The 17,160-nt window shown below is 43.2% G+C and overlaps 1 protein-coding gene across 1 annotated transcript in view; it reads left to right on the top strand.

The window, feature by feature from the left end:
- The window catches only part of LOC124594708 (PDF receptor-like), a 371,973-nt gene that overhangs the window by 90,461 nt on the left and 264,352 nt on the right, over window positions 1-17,160 (top strand). The window contains exon 3 of the mRNA XM_047133075.1: window positions 14,045-14,155. Coding sequence (XP_046989031.1) covers window positions 14,045-14,155 — 111 coding nt within the window. The remainder of the gene's footprint in view (window positions 1-14,044; window positions 14,156-17,160) is intronic.

The raw sequence follows: 17,160 nt of genomic DNA on the forward strand, positions 1-17,160 counted from the left end.
TTCTAATGCTTACATTCACCTACTTTTAATGAAATATCACATTCTTCACTCTATGTATGTCCTCTCTCAGTCTCACTAAAACACTCACACAACCAAAAGACAATGCAATAACAATTTTCCACGTGCCGTTAATTACGTCAGGAATCCGTGAAAGTAATGTAAACTCCAGAAAATTAGGTTATATGAACCTGTCCTCTTGGCTGTAGTTTAATTTGACACTGTAGATCGATATATTACAGTCTCTAGCTCGGCTTCACAATTTCAGAACAGTTATTATGTGTGTTTTAGGAAAAAATTAATTTCTTCGAAAATATTGAAGTTATTGATTTGAAATTTTAGCAGTAGGGTTCTGTTATCCATAGAATTTGGTACACCAGGTATGAAAAAGATCGATTAATATATAACAGTACTTCTTCAGATTCACAGAAAGTATGTGTAACGAACTGCACGCGGTGTTAAGCAATTACAACGGCTCTCTCAGCAGAGTAGCTGGAGTCAGCCATGCCACGGTGAGAACCAAAATCTGCTCTCCTCCCGACTCCACGGCAAACTTCGCTTTCAATGCAAGATGACAACTCGTAATAATTTTCTACGTTACATGTTTTTTTCACTATTCTGCAGGTAAACTTTCATATACGTAATTATGATTAGTACCCGTTCCTTGGACAACGGTTGTCCTTTAGCACGTTTCACGGGAGGTAAGATTTGTGGTTCCTTGTCCGGCAAGGTTGAAGGACTACATGCTCGACACCAGTTACGGTATCACCTTCACTTGTTAAGCACGTATCGTCATCATTGTACTCCTCATGTACATTTTCCGAACAATAGAGCGTATACGACACCTCACATTCCACTGATGCATCTTGCAGAAAAGCTAATATTTCATCTGCCACTTTTTTTCACTGACAGAAATTCCATCGCTTCGTTTCTGACGGCATGTCGACTTCGGCATTTGTTATTGTAGATATAATGCACTATTTGCTTTATTGAACGTTTCCATCGCTCTGCTTTCTATGTGTAAGAGAGGGGGAATCTAAACGTGCCTGCCGCTCGGTTTAGGGTTCTGTGGCCCAGTTGGTAAAAACTAAATCCTTATAGGGTAGATCTGACTGTCTGTCCATCTGTTAAGACCTATTTTTTGCAGGAGATATCAAACTGTAATTTATGTCTGTGGTACCTTGGCGGTGTACAAAATTTAAGCTTCTAACTGAGTGCAATCAAAAGGTACAATCATCTATCTCACATAATTTGATAACGGTAAACTCAAAACCTGTAGGTTACTTCCCGTTGACCTAAAATCATAAAATTTGGCAAGAAGCATGGTCCTAGGGTACAAGCAAAGGAAAACAACCGCAAATTGTTAATTTGTAATTAAATCAAGTAAAATGACTTTTTGTTTTCTTTTGACGTTAGTTGTTCGTCTGTCTCTCTCCTTCTGTTGAGACCCCTTTTCTAAAGAACAGGTAGAGATGTCAAGATGAAATTTATGCCATATAGTAACATCTACAGTTTCTTGGCGTTGTAAAAAATTTAAGGTGCTAACTCAAAAAAATCAAAACACACGTGATCTGTAAAACCCCTTTTTTCCGAAAAGGGAAAAGATTTCAAGACGAAACTGCTGTTAAATTCTGAGGTCTCGGTCTTGACGACGTAAATAATTCAAGCTTGTAAGACAGTGCAGTCAAAATATATTGCCATTAATGTCACACATTTTGATAGTCGCAAAGTCACCCAACACTGTGTGTGTATTAAATAGTGAGGTATACGTCGACATGGTCGTCAAGCGGAAAAGTGCGTGCCTGGAACCCGTGAAGTCGCAGGATCAAAGTCAGCCGGAGCTCCCATTTTGCAGTCTTCGTCTTAACCTGGCCTTCGGCTGTTGTAATAGAAAGACTTGGACCAGGCCAAATGAAATTGTTGTTTATATTTATACAGTATGTTCGGAAATTCCCGTTACAAACTTCTAGCACTTCTGGAGGGGAGAGAAAGGGGCATCATTAGGAAGTTGCGTGCAACATTTGGTGTGGGGTTCCCCATAATACGCAAAAAGATAATTAGAATTAACTGTAGAACTCGCAAATTTATTCGTTTGCGCTGGTTTTCATTAAAAGACAGAGCAAGAATATCTGAGACAGCTCGTCAAAATAACCGGGAGAATCACCGGGTGATCACAATAATCAGTTCAGTACGTAGTCTAATTGTTTTCTAAATGTTTGTGTCTAGGTACGTACATTTCTGAGGAAAACGCGCGTGCCGTGTCATTTGGTTCTGAGCTCCAGCTTCCACCCTGACGTCTCAACGTCAGCCAATGGCAGAGCAGAGCGCTACATGCCACCCTTATTAATTACTATCTATGCTTGTAATTGCACTATATCAAAGACACAAACACACACACACACACACACATACACACGTGTATACACTCAACCATACTTACAATATAAGTATAACGTTCCACGAGTTTACAAGAATTTTGTCATGTTCTTTGCATATACCAATGAACTTATAAATCGTATGCATGTAACAAACATTATTTGTACTGACATTGTAATTACTTCTACGGTTCCTTGGGGTGTAAAAAGGCGGCGGCTTGTGTAGCTTGGCCGTAAACTGGCCATGTATCTCAGGCACGAATAGCAAACGGACGTCTTTCGAACTGCCATATTCCACATTCAAATCATCAACAGCAAGGCGCACGTACCAGACCATAAAACTACAGAACCTGCAGTATTTCTGTACAGTTACCATACTAGGATAGTGTGAAACATTTAGATATTGAACAAAACAAGCTAAGCTCTATAGTTGGTTCAAATGGCTCTAAACACTAAGGGACATAACATCTGAGATCATCAGTCCCCTATACTTAGAACTACGTAAACCTAACTAACATAAGGACATCATACACATCCATTCCCGATGCAGGATTTGAACCTGCGACCGTAACAACCGTGTGATTCAGGACTGAAGCGCCTAGAACCGCTTGGCCGCAGCGGCTGGCTAAACTCTTTAGTACTTCAGAAATGTAGGAACAAATACACGTTATCAGCAATCAACAGCATGTAACTGTGTACAAAGCAGTACGGCCTTTATCGCAGTTATTGTAGAATTGTAACTTCTAAGTCAGTTTAATCAAAGGTAAGGCTTACAACAACATCAGGTAGATAAAATGCTTTGAGCATTAGATCAAGTGCTGACAGGTTGGTGGCAGGATACTTAACTATAATTGCCGGCTGTGACGTCAAAAGGACTCGCGTTACCGCCACTTATGGGCATGCGCTTGCTCCGAGTAAGATGCGCCATGCTATAAAATGTACTACGCTCCTTCCTCCTATGGTCTACAGTGGGCACTTTTCGTCCTACAGAAGAGTCTCTGTGCTTGCAGGGTAACTTGTAAATCGAGGTCTTCTGAGACCTGCCGCATTTTTAACTGGTCTCACTAGTTGCCGTATTTTTCACGGAGACCTAAAGATAGATTTGATTTTGTTTCACTTCAGCAGACCGCTTAGTTCACATAAAAGGAAGCTACAGAACGGTAGTCATGCAAACTTCTGCTCCTTCCCCTGTCGTTGGTATTATTGCGATTCGTTCCTCATTTATTTGGTGATAGTCGCACAATTTCTCGATAAAAACTTCACGTTAGGCGGTACATCTCATGGGACAGGTCTGATATTAACTTCGCATGTTGTACGAAAGTTTGCTTTATCACAGTGCGCTTCTCCGCAGGGCTGTATACATTTCGGAGTGCGCCGATGTTCTGTAGATGTAGTGACCAACGCATCTATTATGTTTGCAGCGGACAAGGACGTCGAGGATCTGTGAAGAAATATCCTCGATTTCCTCAATAACCAGATCCGCGGCTGCCACTGCATACACGCTTACCATAGCAACGCCGCTGAGCAGAAGTACTGGCAGTACTACCAGTGAAGCTTTTTGTCTTCTTTTTTTGTGTCGTCAGTCTCCTCACTAGTTTGATGTGGCCCGCCACGAATTCCTCTCTTGTGCCAACCTCTTCATCTCACAGTACCACTTTCAACTTACGTCCTCAATTATTTCCTGCAAAGGTTTTACCCTCTGCAGCTCCCTCTTGTACAATGGAAGTCATTCCCTGATGTCTTAACAGATGTCCTACCATACTTTCCCCCCTCCTTGTCAATGCTTCCCAGCTATCTCTTTCCTCTCCGATTGTGTGCAGAACTTCCTCATTCCACACCTTATCATTCCACGTAATCTTCAACGTTTGTCTGTAGCGCCACACCTCAAGTAACACCACATCTGAAATACTTCGATTCTCTTCTGTCCTCGCTTTCCCACAGCCCACGTTCCACTACCATACAGTTCTGTGCTCCAAACACACTTTCTCATAAATTTCCTACTCAGATTAAGGCCGACTTTTCATATTAGCAGACTTCTCTTGGCCAGGAATGCCATTCTTGTCAGTGCTAGTCTGCTTTTGATGTCCTCCTTGCTCCGTACGTCATCCGTTATTTTTCTGCCTAGGTAGTAGATTTCCTTCAACTACTTCGTGACCATCAATCCTGATGTCAAGTATCTCCCTGGTCTCGTTTCTACAAGTTCTCATTATTTTCGTCTTTCTTCGATTTACTCTCAAGCCATATTCTGTACTCGTTAGATTATTCAATCCATTCAGCATTTCATGTAATTCTTCTTCACTTTCACTCAGCATAGCAATGTCATCAGCGAATCGTATCGCTCATATCCTTTCACCTTGAATTGTAATTTCAATGCTGGAGCTTCCTTGTATTTACATCTTTGCTTCTTCGATGTGCGTATTGAACAGTAGGGGGGGGGGGGGACACTACATCCCTCTCTTACACCCTTTCTAATCCGAGCACTTCGTTCGTGGAAATCTACTTTATTATTCTTTCTTGGCTCTTGTACATACTGTTTGTTACCCGTCTCTCCATTATCTTACACATTTTTTTCTCAGAATTTCGAACATCTTGCACCATTTTACATTGTCGAACGCTCTTTGCAGGTAGACAAATCATATAAACGTGTCTTGATTTTCTTGGTCTTGCCTCCATTGTCAACCAAAACGTCAGAATTCCTCTCGGATGCCTTTACCTTTCCTGAAGCCAAACTGATCGTCATCTGGGACACCCTCAGTTTCCTTTCCCATTCTTCTGTGTATTATTCTTGTCAGCAACTTGGATGAACCAGCTGTTAAGCTGGTTGTGCGATAATTCTCGCTTTTGTCCGCTCTTGCAGTCTTCGGAATTGTATGAATGATATTTTTACGAAATTCAGATGGTATGTCGCCAGAGTCATACATTTTAGACATCAAAATCAGTAGTCCTTTTGTTCCCACTTCTTCCAACTATTTTAGAAATTCTGATGGAAAGTTATCTATTCCTTCTGGCTTATTTGATCTTAAGTCTTACAAAGCTCGCTTAAATTCTGATTCTAATATATCCCCTGTCTTTTCTAAATCGACTCCCGTTTCTTCTTCTACTACATCTGACAAATCTTCCTCCTCATAGAGGTCTTCAAAGTAGTTTTTCCACCTATCCTCTCTCTCCTCTGTATTTAACAGTGGAATTCCCGTTGCACCCTTAATGTTGCCACTCTTGCTTTTTGTTCCATCGAAGGTTGTTTTCACTTTCTCCTGTATGCTGAGTCAGTCCTTCGACCATCATTTCTTTTTCGATTTTTTAACATTTTTCATGCATCCATTTCGTCTTAGCTTCCTTGCAATTCTTATTTATTTCCTTTCTCAACGACTTGTATTTCTGTATTCTTTTCCTGACAATTTTTGTACTTACTTCTTTCATCGATTAACTGAAGTATTTCTTATGTTACCCATGGTTTCTTCGCAGTTAACTTCTTTGTACCTATGTTTTTCTTTCCAACTTCTGTGACTGCCGCTTTTAGAGATGTCCATTCTTCTTCGGCTGTACTGCCTACTGAGTTATTTCCTGCTGCTGTATCTGTAGCCCTAAAGAACTACAAGCCTGTCTCGTCATTCCTTAGTACTTCTGTATCCCATTTCTTTGCTTATTGATTCTTGCTGACTAATCTCGAACTTCAGCCTACTCTTCATCACTACCACATCGTGATCTGAGTCTGTATCTGCTCCTGGGTACGTCTTACAATCCAGAATCTCATTTCGGAATATCTGACCATGATGTAATCTAAATGAAATCTTCCCCTATCATCTGGTCTTTTCCAAGTATACCTCGATCTCTTTTGATTCTTGAACAGAGCATTCGCTGTTACAAGCTGAAATTTCTCTCGCATTCCCAAGCCCATTTTCTCCTTCCCCGACAACTGTACTCCAGGCCTCCATGACTGTTAGATTCTCATCTGCCTTTACGTACTGTATTACCCTTTCATTGTCCTCATATACTTTCACTGTCTCTTCATCTTCAGCTTGCGACTCGGCATGTATACCTGAAGTATCGTTGTCGGTATTGGTTTGCTATCGATTCTGATGAGAACAACCCTATCTGTTCACTGTTTCACACTCTCTACCCTACCTTCCTAGTCTTAACGAATCCTACACCTGTTATACCTTTTTCTGCTGCTGTTTATATTACTCTATATTCGTCTGACCAGAAATCCTTGTCTCCATTTCACATCATTGACTCCTACTATATCTCGAGCGAGCCTTTGCATTCCCCTTTTCCCTACCATATTAGAGCTTCTGACATTCCACGCCCCGACTCGTAGAACGTTATTCTTTCGTTGATTTTTCAAACTTTTTAATGGTCACCTCCCCCTTGGACACTTCGTCAAATACACGTCGCATGCCCTGTGGATACACGTTATGTGTCTTCAGTGCATTGGTTTCCATTGTCTTCTGCATCCTCATGCCGCTGATCATTGCTGATAGTTCCTCCGTTAGTGGCAGTTTCTCACCCCATGGACAAAAAAGTGCACTGAACCTCTTTCCGCTCCTCCGCCCTCTTTGACAAGGCCGTTGACAGAACAAGGGTGACTTACGCCGGAAGCCTTCGCCCGCCATATGCTGATTATTAATCAAAAATTAAGCGGGTATCGAACCCAAGACCGATGTTGTTTAGATTACTAATCAAAGATGGTAACCCTAGACTTTTTTAAATAAAAAAACTATCTCTTTGTTGGTATTACAAAATGAGATTAAAAATTTCTTTATATACAGGGCTATTACAAATGATTGAAGCGATTTCATAAATTCACTGTAGCTCCACTCATTGACATATGGTCACGATCCACTACAGATACGTAGAAAAACTCATAAAGTTTTGTTCGGCTGAAGCCGCACTTCAGGTTTCTGCCGTCAGAGCGCTCGAGAGCGCAGTGAGACAAAACGGCGACAGGAGCCGAGAAAGCGTATGTCGTGCTTGAAATGCACTCACACCAGTCAGTCATAACAGGGCAACGACACTTCAGGACGAAGTTCAACAAAGATCCACCAACTGCTAACTCCATTCGGCGATGGTATGCGCAGTTTAAAGCTTCTGGATGCCTCTGTAAGGGGAAATCAACGGTTCGGCACTGCAGTGAGCGAAGAAACGGTTGAACGCGTGCGGGCAAGTTTCACGCGTAGCACGCGGAAAATTGGCTCATCCCACAACTGGAGACCGACAGCGCCGACTTCATCTTTCAACAGGTACTCCACCGCACTTCCATCATGATGTTCGGCCTTTCTTAAACAGGAGATTGGAAAACCGATGGATCGGTCGTGGTGGAGATCATGATCAGCAATTCATGTCATGGCCTCCACGCCCTCCCGACTTAACCCCATGCGATTTCTTTCTGTGGGGTTATGTGAAAGATTCAGTGTTTAAACCTCCTCTACCAAGAAACGTGCCGGAACTGCGAGCTCGCATCAACGATGCTTTCGAACTCATTGATGGGGACATGCTGCGCCGAGTGTGGGAGGAACTTGATTATCGGCTTGATGTCTGCCGAATCACTAAAGGGGCACATATCGAACATTTGTAAATGCCTACAAAAACCTTTTTGAGTTTTTGTATGTGTGTGCAAAGCATTGTGAAAACATCTCAAATATTAAAGTTATTGTAGAGCTGTGAAATCGCTTCAATCATTTGTAATAACCCTGTATAAAAACATTGTCATAAGTAGTAAGCTTTGGAAGGTAATCATACATAAGAAATAAAAAACACAATAGAATTACGTTAAAAAGAAATACTTCTCCACTTATGCTACAAATTTCAGTGAATATCTTTCACAAATTAAAGCAAATCCTGGTTTACATATAACATTGAAGTGAAGTTAAATTTCGGTGACAACATCTGCTTTGTCATACCACAAATAATATTTCTGTACTGATTGAAGCTAGTAAACTGAACATTACTCTCCCGTTACATAAATAAAATAAAACACATATCACAATGGACAATCTTATTTCCAATCCCCCCTTGCTGTTCTGTCATCCGGGTATGTCTTCTCGTAAGTACAAGGTATCCACCGATGCGCCCTGACCACCGTACCTTCGAGGTGGCGTCCCATGATGGATATAATTTTGGCCTTTGCTCGTTGTACCGCCTCTTGCCGTTCCGGAGAATACATTTGTTCCGCATTTTCAGGGGACCGCGGCTACGCCACACTTGCTGTCGCCGGAGGGAGACTGTACATACTAATGCTGCATGGCCGGTATAGGCTGTAGGCGACAGCCAAGCTTCCAGGACGTCAGCGTTAAGATTGCGTGCGACATACATTCGGTCGAGAATGAGTTGCTGTATGGGAGTATCCAGGACGGAGGTCATGGACATGCTCCCAGATGTCAACCTGATACACACTCTGCACCAACATTCGTAATTCTTGACACGGATTATATCGAGGAAAATAGTCTTTCCGTGCAAGCACAGAATTAAATTCGCCACCTAGGATTAATCGGTCGTGTAGACCTTGGAAGAGCGGGGCAATTTCGTTCGCGAATAAGCGGGAACGCTCTCGCCTCCTGTCTGCACCGGATGGTGCTTGTATATTGATGAGTCGTACATCAAGTACTGTCATTGCTAATCCCCGTACCGATTGTGGGTACAGTACATCATGTGCCGTGACGCCTTCTTTGAAAAGTAATGCTATGCCGCTGCCAGTTTCGGAGGCGTGTGATATATAAGATACGTACCCGTACATGACAGGAAATTCATCGACTTATACATCTTGTAGGAGGACGATGTCGACGTCCGCTGCTTGGAGCATGTCTTTCAGTAGATATCGACAGAAAGAAGTCGATATGCTTTTCTTCGTTCCGTCGCATGTATATCAGTCATGGGAGCTTACGCCGTCTGTTGTTGTGCTGGCGCGGTAAGTGACCCCACACTACCCACCGTCGTTGTTTATAAGTTGAACATAAGAGGGGCGCCGCACCCACCTTGTCGCCTGTTGCTACTATCGTTGAGTCCTCTTCACAATCATCAACTCAGTCTCCTTGGGACAAGTTTTTCGTCGGCCCTGGTTTCCCAGCGCCGCCTCTCTGTGGCTCGTCCTCTGATACTTCGGAGTGGCAATGGACTGCAGGTTGCCGTGCGTTGTCAAATTCTTGAGGTCGCTCTTGACGTATGCTGCTGTTGTCGAGCCAGTGGGTTCGGATGAGGAGTCTCGGGATCCTCTGTAAGGTGGCCATCTTCCTCGGTCGTTTCTTGATCGTCGTTCTGCATACGTATTAAGGGGTCGTCCGACGGGATTAGACGTCGTTTCTCGCGCCATTTCGGAGACGGTTCAACACGTGAGTGCTTTCCCGTACCCGAATGTGAGAGACTGTCTCTGTCGACCACTGCAGCCGGACACGAAGGCAGCTGTTGGCACTATTCGACTGTCGATGACCTTTTGCTCATCCGATCTCTGTACCTACTGGTGGTATCGGTCGTTGCTGATCAACAGGGGTCGTCACCGCGGTCACCATGTTTATGTCGTCATCCGCCGTCGTCGGCTTTTCGACTGGCCTGACCAGCTCCTGCAACCTATCACTGTCCGGTTGGGCGTCCGGAACACATTTGCGTATGTGAGAGGGAAAGACGTCGCCACAGGTGGTGCCACAGATTCACTTGTCGGTATCTGTGCAATTCTTCATTGGAGACACGCTGAGCGAACGTGGCCATCCTGACCACAACCTGAGCAAGTTTTGGGCTGACCGTCATAAATGACTATCGCTCTGCAGCCTCCAATTGTGAGATAAGGCGGCACATGTTTTGATAGCTCGATCCGTATTTGTCGCACACCATTCAGTGCCGGGTGCGTGGTAAAGGTTGTCCCTTTTTCTTCTAGGCGACTAAGTACCCGTCCGTAGGGTTGGAGCTCGTTAACCACAATCTCAGCAGGAACCTCAAATTGTAGCTCAAATACTCTTGCAGTTCTCAATCCAATTCCTGCATGATTAATTGCTACTGTTCCGACATGGTCGTCTGAATGTTTAAATTTAAGTCCATGTTTATGGTCGTATACGATCTTGTGACACACCGTGTCGTTGATCGGTTTGACGTAGACCATACTGCTTGTGGGCGCCAGTCATATATTGTGGTTCAATTTTAGTTTCTTCACGTATAAATCGTTCTATTTCAAATGCTTTCGTTCGTCCAAATACATTGTTATAGCTGATCTTGATAGTAGATTTACGGTACGAATGAGTCATTCTAGTTCGAAAGAGCAAGCACTAGCGAAGGCTAACGCGAAGTAAAAAACCGCGTACGCGCTAAGCACCGCGGCAGGGACGCAAACAGACGTCCGCGCCGCACGACTGGGGAAGGCAGACTGACCCTGAGCGATTGCTTAACGTCTACAGGCACGTCTTGTCACTACATTCCTTCTTTCTCTAATGCTTTGTACATGTTCCTCTCATTACCAGTTTTACAAAGTACTTTCTCAATTCTTATATTATCAGTTCACATGATTTGCTACATTCTTCTGTAACACCATCTCTCAAACGCTTCAATTTTCGTCTTTTATTGTAGTCCCACAGTGAATAATTGACTACCATACAATGCTGTGCTCCAAACAGACACTAAGTTCGATGTCTGTTGTAGCAGTAGACGAGATGACAATAAATACCATCAGTCACCTACAAAAAGGTAACATATGAATAACTTTATTTACACAATCTACATTTAATAATGGAGTTGAAAATGAGTTTGGACGCTGTAGGTTCTTTAGTGGTGCAGAATCATACACAGATGATGACAGTGATCTAGAGAGAACCGAATAGTCTTGAATGTGGATTCACATGCATAAGTTGCTGAACATTAACACAAAACAGTAGCATAATGCTACGTTGATATATAGTTCCTCTCTGCCATCTTCATAGGCCTGTAGGTGCACTTGATCTGAGGCATCTCTGATTTGCGGCTGCTTAAAAGGATGCAGCGGCCAATCAGAGTCGCGTGCTGTGAGATCATCTCATTTGAGCGTCCTCTGGCGGCTCTTATGCGTGGCCACCCGACGGAGAACAGCGAGCAATGGAGAAAGCTCGCGCGGCGCCCACGAGAAGTACAGGCCCCCAACGAAATTATACTAATTGGCTTGCCTGCCATACCTCGCAAATGCTCGGCTCCGTGCCGGGCCAACAGGAAATCAATATTAAAATGAAAAGATACCCACTGCTGATCTTAACTTTGTGATATGTTATCGACAGCTTGCTTCTATTCAAACACACAGATAAGACTTATTAAACTCGTCTGAAATTGTCACTCACTCCCCGCCGGAGATGGGTCAAAGGTGCTGTCACTACTGCAGCTGCGAGTGGTGCGGTCGATGGAGATTTCGTCGATACTGCAGTGTCTGATAATAGCAGACTTCATTTCCCAGGAATGTCTTGTTTCCCTGTTCCTTTCTACTTTTTCCATTCTGTCTGCTTCGTCTACCTTGTGTCAGTTGCTTCCAAAGTAGCAGAATTCTTCCACTCCGTGTACCTTGCGATACCAGTTTACTTTCTAATTTTATCGCTAATCATTTCTGTACTTTTCATTACCTTCGTATTCACTGGGTTCACTCTCGAATAATATTGTAATCAGAAACTCCATTACATTCAAAATGTTATACATTTCCTATTCACTTTCACTACTTTACACAAAGTTTGATCAACTTTGACCCTGAACGTCAATCCGACTCATGTTTTCTTTATTTATTTCACTGCGTCTTTGATGTATATATTTAACATTATTACCGAAAGACTACTTTCCTGTTTTATATGCTTTGTAATGCAAGTACTTTGTTGTTTGTTTTCTATTCTTTTTTTCCATCTTTGTTCATGTACATACCGTAAGTTATCTTTTTTCCCAGTCTTACTGTTTAATCTGTGTGTCACCTTTCAGTGTGTCCAGATCTTTTCCGCGTATACTGCTAACTTTCATAGACCACTTGTTGGCGATGATTAAATTGTGCTACATGCAAAATCATAGCAGTCGCCCTCCGCTTTCATTTCTTTCCCCAATTCACATTCTCCAACCACTTTTTCTTCTCTTTCTTTTTGTGCTATCGAAATGAGCTCCCTGACCATAATTACATTTTTGTCTGTCTTGATTGTATGAACAATTTCTTGTTTTCATCACACATTTCTCGAATATTTTCACCATCTGTGACATCTAGCTAATCAAAATCAGTCACTGGGTAGTATTCATTACCACCTCGTTCCACTTTGTTCACTGTAACGTGATTGGTGTCTTATTCACTCATTTCTAGTATTAGATAATTTTTTATCTGGTCGTATACAATATCTTCTTCCAACAGAACAAGGAAGACTCTGCTGCCCTTCTTCCCTATCATACCAACAATATACTCTGTCTGTAATGACCTCCTCGTTAATAGACAATTCGCTCCTCCACTCCTAAAAGTAGAATCTCCCTAGAGCTGTCTACTGTTCACTGAATGCTCCTTTTAACTCACCAGTTCCTTCGCATATCCAGAATCAACCTGGCATTATTTCCTCCTTTCTTTTGTTTTTAGTGTCTTCTTCTGACAGGTTCTATATGGCCTACCACGACTTCCTCCGCTGTGGCAACATATTCATCTCAGTGTGGCTCTTAGACCCGGTCTGCTCTATATTTGCTGGAAATATTCCATTCTTGGTCTCCCCTCACCGTACTCTGTGATCTAACAGAAGATACTCCTAGATGTCTTAAAGTCCTATCTTTCAATTCTGTACCTTCTAGTAGCGTGTATTTGCCTATTGATCGACAATTCTGCGGAGGACGTCCACATTTCTTGTTTCACCAATCAGTTCCATTTTCAGTATTCTTCATGGCACCATATCTCAGACGCTCCGATTCTCCTCGTCTTCCAGTCTCCCCACAGTCTACGATTCTCCTCCATACAATGCTGTGCTCCAGGCATACTCTCAGAAATTCCTTCCTAGAAGACCTAAGAATGCCTTGTTTGCGCGATTCTCCTTCTCACAGCCTTCTTATTTTGTCCATCATGTATTACTTTACATCTTTCTCCTCTATCTACTTCGTTGTCCGTAGTTTTCGTGTTACATGTGTCGCTAACCTCAGTTCTAATGTTCCTTATTTTTTTCGTTATTCATTCTTTAACGTTCAGTGCATGTTTTGTGCTCAGTATTCCGTTCATTCCACTGATCAGGTCTTGTAATTCTTCCACACTTACAGTCATATTGCGCCTATATTGCAGGTGACAGATATCTGATAGACATTTTGTAAACGAACAAAACATCTAGTCCGCACCTCGTGGTCGTGCGGTAGCGTTCTCGCTTCCCACGCCTGGGTTCCCGGGTTCGATTCCCGGCGGGGTCAGGGATTTTCTCTGCCTCGTGATGACTGGGTGTTGTGTGATGTCCTTAGGTAAGTTAGGTTTAAGTAGTTCTAAGTTCTAGGGGACTGATGACCATAGATGTTAAGTCCCATAGTGCTCAGAGCCATTTGAACCATTTGAACCAAAACATCTAACCAACCTATTTACGTATCAGTTCTCTGTGAAATATTGTGTATACGGAAAGCTCTAGACCTGACGTTTTGTTCAGCACAGTGATTAAACGTCGCAAATGTTTATGTCACCTTGACTTGTTGTGTCTGTTTAATTTAATTCTCCATGTGGTAAAACGTATCGCTGTGTGCTGTGATTGCAGGCGGCCTGTACTGCAACTGGACGTGGGACCAGGTGCTGTGCTGGCCCCCCACCAGGGCGGGGACCACGGCGAAGCAGCGCTGCCCCAGCTTCAACGGGCTCGACCAGACCAGTGAGTGTGTGCATAGTAGTAATAATGAGCGTATGACGCTGGTGGCCGGGAGACCCGTCGCGGGGCCGTTTGGCCGCCGCTACACAAGTTATTTAACACCACTACGGCGACTTGCTAGTGAATAAGCATGAAATGATGATGAAATACACACAACACCCAGTCATCTCGAGGCAGAGAAAATCCCTGACCCCGCCGGGAATCGAACCAGCGACCCCGCGCGCGGGAAGCGAGAACGCTACCGCAAGACCACGAGCCGCGGACTGTGCGTAGTAAACACAGCAGCACATTACCTCAGCAAGAAATATTACTCCATTATATCAACAGGCGATTGAAAGTAATAGAGCTTCGGTGGCAGGAATTGACATTTAGAATATCACGAAATACCGCAAAATTTGAATAAAGTTAAAGCGCAGTACGAATGAGCGTATGCTCACAAAAGGAGATTTTCCACTATCATTTCTTGACATTTTGTAACATACGAGCTTTGGCCTAAAAGTAACTGGATTACGGATATACCTCACAGTTTGACACAAACGAAGGCAAGGGCTCGACTAAGGTGTTGGCAGTGAAACGATAATGGGAATAGAGAGGAAAGATGGTACGTACTCAGCAGTTTAGCGTTTCACCTTAAGGCCTACGCTGCCAGTCTGTTAAAAAGTCAGTCCAGATATTTTCTTGCCAAACCTCATTTACTTCAGTGAAGTACAGTCAAGTGAAACTATACCACCAGAAAATATTCTTTGGTAGTGTGCTCACACGAAGTAACGTAGTCACGAAGAGGAAACGGTTTGTTGATTAGAAGGGAGAGATCAGACCCTGCATCCCACCCATTTAGACGTGTTTCGGCCTAATAACAGTCTGAGATCTCTCGTAAGCTACTCTTGCGAAAGAGTACGGGTCAATCCGCTTCCATTTACGAAAAAAACTCACGTTCAACGCTCACGACGAAACATCCGTTTCGGTTGAGATGAAATCGGCACAGCGCTCGAAAATAAATGCATTTAATCGTATGTGTAAGGCTCGATAGTTTCCTACACATTGATGGATTAGAGGCTTAGATCTGTTGATATATTTGACGAAGAAAGTGACTGTTAACCGGAGTGTTGCCAAGTTGTGAATTTCCTCCGTTCACATTACAAGGAATTCATGTGCGCTTACGTCCGATCCACTATTTTTCATTACTTTTACGGAAAGAATCAAAATTTCGAACATAATCGGGCAGCAGCCCATTATTTCATACTTTTACCGTACATATAATATGGGTCTAAATTTGCTGCCTATATATGCATAGAAACAAAGTTTATCGTACAGCACAAACTGGGCGATATATATTATTGTGCAGGAAAATGACTTTTACGAAGTAACTAAATGAGTCTTAGAGAAACTGAAGGAGACGGATATTCCAACAACAATTTCCCATGAGTTTTGGATAACTTTTCATCTTCACATTCCCTAAAAACATAAAATATTTTGTGAGAAAAAATATATAATGTACCACGCCTTTAAAGTTCGTAGCCATATATCCTGATAACTTTTTCGTGATCCACCGTTAGGTTCGTTATATACGAGGGCAGTTCAATAAGTAATGCAACACTTTTTTTTTCTCGGCCAATTTTGGTTGAAAAAACCGGAAATTTCTTGTGGAATATTTTCAAACATTCCCGCTTCGTCTCGTATAGTTTCATTGACTTCCGACAGGTGGCAGCGCTGTACGGTGCTGTTAAAATGGCGTCTGTAACGGATGTGCGTTGCAAACAACGGGCAGTGATCGAGTTTCTTTTGGCGGAAAACCAGGGCATCTCAGATATTAATAGGCGCTTGCAGAATGTCTACGGTGATCTGGCAGTGGACAAAAGCACGGTGAGTCGTTGGGCAAAGCGTGTGTCATCATCGCCGCAAGGTCAAGCAAGACTGTCTGATCTCCCGCGTGCGGGTCGGCCGTGCACAGCTGTGACTCCTGCAATGGCGGAGCGTGCGAACACACTCGTTCGAGATGATCGACGGATCACCATCAAAACGCTCAGTGCTCAACTTGACGTCTCTGTTGGTAGTGCTGTCACAATTGTTCGCCAGTTGGGATATTCAAAGGTTTGTTCCCGCTGGGTCCCTCGTTGTCTAACCGAACACCATAAAGAGCAAAGGAGAACCATCTGTGCGGAATTGCTTGCTCGTCATGTGGCTGAGGGTGACAATTTCTTGTCAAAGATTGTTATAGGCGATGAAACATGGGTTCATCACTTCGAACCTGAAACAAAACGGCAATCAATGGAGTGGCGCCACACCCACTCCCCTACCAAGAAAAAGTTTAAAGCCATACCCTCAGCCGGTAAAGACATGGTTCCAGTCTTCTGGGACGCTGAAGGGGTTATTCTGTTCGATGTCCTTCCCCATGGTCAAACGATCAACTCTGAAGTGTATTGTGCTACTCTTCAGAAATCGAAGAAACGACTTCAGCGTGTTCGTAGGCACAAAAATCTGAACGAACTTCTCCTTCTTCATGACAACGCAAGACCTCACACAAGTCTTCGCATCCGAGAGGAGCTCACAAAACTTCAGTGGACTGTTCTTCCTCATGCACCCTACAGCCCCGATCTCGCACCGTCGGATTTCCATATGTTTGGCTCAATGAAGGTCGCAATCCGTGGGAGGCACTACGCGGATGATGAAGAAGTTATTGATGCAGTACGACGTTGGCTCCGACATCGACCAGTGGAATGGTACCGTGCAGGCATACAGGCCCTCATTTCAAGGTGGCGTAAGGCCGTAGCATTGAATGGAGATTACGTTGAAAAATAGTGTTGTGTAGCTAAAAGATTGGGGAATAACCTGATGTATTTCAATGCTGAATAAAATAACCCCTGTTTCAGAAAAAAAATGTGTTGCATTACTTATTGAACTGCCCTCGTATGAAACAATTTTGAATTTTGTGATGGCCTCTATTTTCGTTCAACAGTATTTCAAAAAGTGTCAGGCATATTCCCTTTGGTGTTTCAGTAGATATTTGA

This window comes from Schistocerca americana, chromosome 2, assembly GCF_021461395.2.
Source record: "Schistocerca americana isolate TAMUIC-IGC-003095 chromosome 2, iqSchAmer2.1, whole genome shotgun sequence".
NCBI classification, from domain to species: domain Eukaryota; kingdom Metazoa; phylum Arthropoda; class Insecta; order Orthoptera; family Acrididae; genus Schistocerca; species Schistocerca americana.